This window comes from Orycteropus afer, unplaced genomic scaffold (genome assembly GCF_000298275.1).
Source record: "Orycteropus afer afer isolate SDZICR_OR568_19922 unplaced genomic scaffold, OryAfe1.0 scaffold00077, whole genome shotgun sequence".
Classification (NCBI taxonomy): Eukaryota; Metazoa; Chordata; class Mammalia; order Tubulidentata; family Orycteropodidae; genus Orycteropus; species Orycteropus afer.
In genome coordinates, this window is record NW_006921664.1 from 1,335,489 (window position 1) to 1,338,458 (window position 2,970).

A 2,970-nucleotide genomic window follows, 5' to 3' on the forward strand; every position below is an offset into this window, starting at 1 on the left:
AAATGCTGACCTTGGGGAAAATTTTACTTATTTTGCTTGAATTCTCCACCCTCCCCTATACAGGCTAAACTAAGATCATGAAATTAAAAATTTTGAGGTAAAATTCCAAAATCAAACTTCAAGTCAAATATTTTCTCCAAGAGACCTAATGTTCCTGACACCTTCTCTCTCTCTCAAATCCATGTACAATATTTTAGGAAATTAAATTTTGGAATTTCAAGACTTAACCAAATTACTTTCATGTACCTGTCTCAACAGTGGATGACAATTCTGCCCTTACTACAATTCTTAGTGAATGTACTTATCAGCAAAGACCTAGGCCACATATCCCTTGGGTAGGAGCACATAGCTTAAATTCTGGCATTCAATTTTCCAATATGTATAATGAAGATAACTGGCATTAGAAAAATTCAGTAATGCCCATTAGAGAAATAACTTATTTGGACAGACTCAGTAATAAAAATAACTGGTTAAAATAAAAAGAACCATCTACTTAATAGCATAAATATCTTGGTAAGAATGAACCAATATGGTCCAGGACAGTCTGGAAATTCTTGGGTTAATTATAATAACATAATGATAGGTTTTTCAAGGTACTTTCTAAACTCAGCAAGCCACTGAGCTCCAACTGCTCCATCCACAACCCGATGATCACAACTGAGAGTAACAGACATCATGCTAGCCACATCAAATCCTTTCTCATTATCTGCTGGAACCAGTCTATCTTCTGAAGCACGAATTGCCAAAATATATGCTTGAGGAGGATTAATAATAGCAGAGAAATTCTTAATTACAGACATTCCTAAATTGGAGATTGTAAAAGTGCCACCCTGGAATTTGTGTGGTTGTAGTTTACCCTCTCGAGCTTTGGTTGCTAAAGAAACAACATCACTAGCAATAGTTTCTAGTCCTTTTATATGTGCATTAAATACAATAGGTGTGATGAGTCCTGCAGGAGTACTGACAGCAACACTGATATCAACAACATGATTTTGTCTTATAACTGTGTCCAGCCAAGAAGAATTTCCTTCAGGAACTTTTACATATGCCAAAGCAGAAGCTTTTATGATGAAGTCATTGACTGATATTTTGCCACGCCCTTCTATCATCTTATTAATTTCTTTCTGAACTGACAAAACTTCTCCCGTATTTGCATCAATAGAAAGGTAATAACGAGGTATGGTTTGCTTAGATTGCATTAACCACTGTGCAATAACTCGGCGAATGTTGCTGATTGGGATATCTGTGAAGACACCTGTAGGAACTGGTGCCACTCCTGGAACTGGGGGAGATACAGCAGCTGCTGGAGCAGGAGCAGCTTCAGTAGGCACAAAAGAGTCAATGTCCTTCTTGATGATTCTGCCATCTGGTCCTGTCCCTTTTACTTTTGTAAGGTCAATCCCTTTTTCTGATGCCAGGTTCTTTGCAAGAGGGCTAACAAATATCCTTCCCTTTGGTCCAGCAGGAGTGGCTGGGCAGGCAGCTGAAGGTACAGGGGCTACAGGTTGAGGAGTTGTAGGAGCAGTGGCCACCGGAGGGTAGGTGGTGGTGCTTGGGGTTTTAAATCAGTTACTTCAGTTGGCCTGTAGTCAGCAAATGCTGGTATATCTGCTTCTTTGTCTACAATGATACAGAGTGGAGTTCTTAGGGGGACATCTCTTGTGCCTTCAGGAATCAGGATTTTTGCCAAGTAACCTTCTTCTTGTACTTCAAAACCTATAGTGGCCTTGTCAGTTTTTTATCTCTGCCAATAAGTCTCCTTCACTTAGCTTCTCACCCACTTTTTTTTCCCATCTCTGAACTATGCCCATGGTCATGGTAGGAGAGAGGGCAGGAAGAAGTACCTTCATGTGAGTGGGATATGAGCTAACAGGAGCCTGAGCAGAAGGTGTAGGTGGTGGAGCAGCAGGCGTTGGCATTGGGGCAGCTTGTGGAGCAGGAGCTGCCGAGGAATCCAAAGTATAATTTTCAAAGGCCTCAATATCCTCAGGCTTTTCAACTGTAATGCAGATGATTGCTCCAACTGGAACATCTCTGGTACCTTCAGCAACAAGTATCTTTGCCATATAACACTCTTCCATGCTCTCAAACCCAACTGTGGCTTTATCAGTTTCAACCTCTGCAATTAGTTCACACTCATTGATTTTTTCCCAGTGGGCTATGGTGCCAGCCTGCATTGTGGGGAAAAGAGAAGACAATGGAACCTTCTGATGGGGAAGACTATAACAGCAGCGGCCAGACAACCCCAAAACTGCAGCAGGAAGCGGTTCCGTGGTGTGGGCCAAGAGCTGGGGCTCCAGCTGCAGAGTGTACGGACCCCTCCATTCCCTTTGGTTGTGCTGTTGCAAGGAGCCAGAGCCAGACCAGATCGCGGGGTCACATACAGAGTTCCAGGTCCCTCCCGTAAGGCCACGCACCGAGCCCTGAATCCCGCCCTTGGGGCTGCACTCTGGCTCCTGGAGCACAGACGCGCCACATAACGCAAGTGACACCCACAACCCAAGCTCAACGCCTTCTCCGGAGTGACCTCTCCGTGAGAAGCAGGACACTGCCATCAGCCACCAGGCAGCCGTATGTTGTCATAAAATGGGCCCTGAAGATTCCCCCTAACCTCTTCTCAGGCCAGAAACATATACTATGTCCGCATATCCTCTCTGTAGAGTGGAGGTAAAAATGGGTAGGGGCTTGTGGGGGCAGCTACTTTGGTGTCATACGGACAGGAACATTCCAGCCCAGCTCACAAAGGCAGAAGTTTGGGAGAAATAGGAGGTGGAGAGGACTGGAAGGCAGTGGAGTTGGAGGAGAGAGATTGGAAAGGTGAGAACAGGGCCTAGGAGATGAGCTCCTTCCATCTTGTTTTGATGTTTCCTGCATCATTCAATATTTTGCCCACAGAATCTTTCAATATTGCAACTCAGGCTTGATATTTTTCTTCAGTTCTTTCAGCTTGAGAAATGCTGAACATGTTCC

The 2,970-nt window shown here is 44.0% G+C and overlaps 1 protein-coding gene across 1 annotated transcript; it reads right to left on the bottom strand.

The window, feature by feature from the left end:
• Window positions 1–563: 563 nt before the first annotated feature.
• On the bottom strand, window positions 564–2,478 carry LOC103197337 (dihydrolipoyllysine-residue acetyltransferase component of pyruvate dehydrogenase complex, mitochondrial-like). Its single transcript, XM_042780992.1, is given in 6 exon segments — window positions 564–1,540; window positions 1,543–1,738; window positions 1,740–2,171; window positions 2,205–2,251; window positions 2,254–2,460; window positions 2,463–2,478. Coding segments are annotated over 6 exon segments (1,875 nt in total).
• Between the last annotated feature and the right edge of the window lie 492 nt (window positions 2,479–2,970).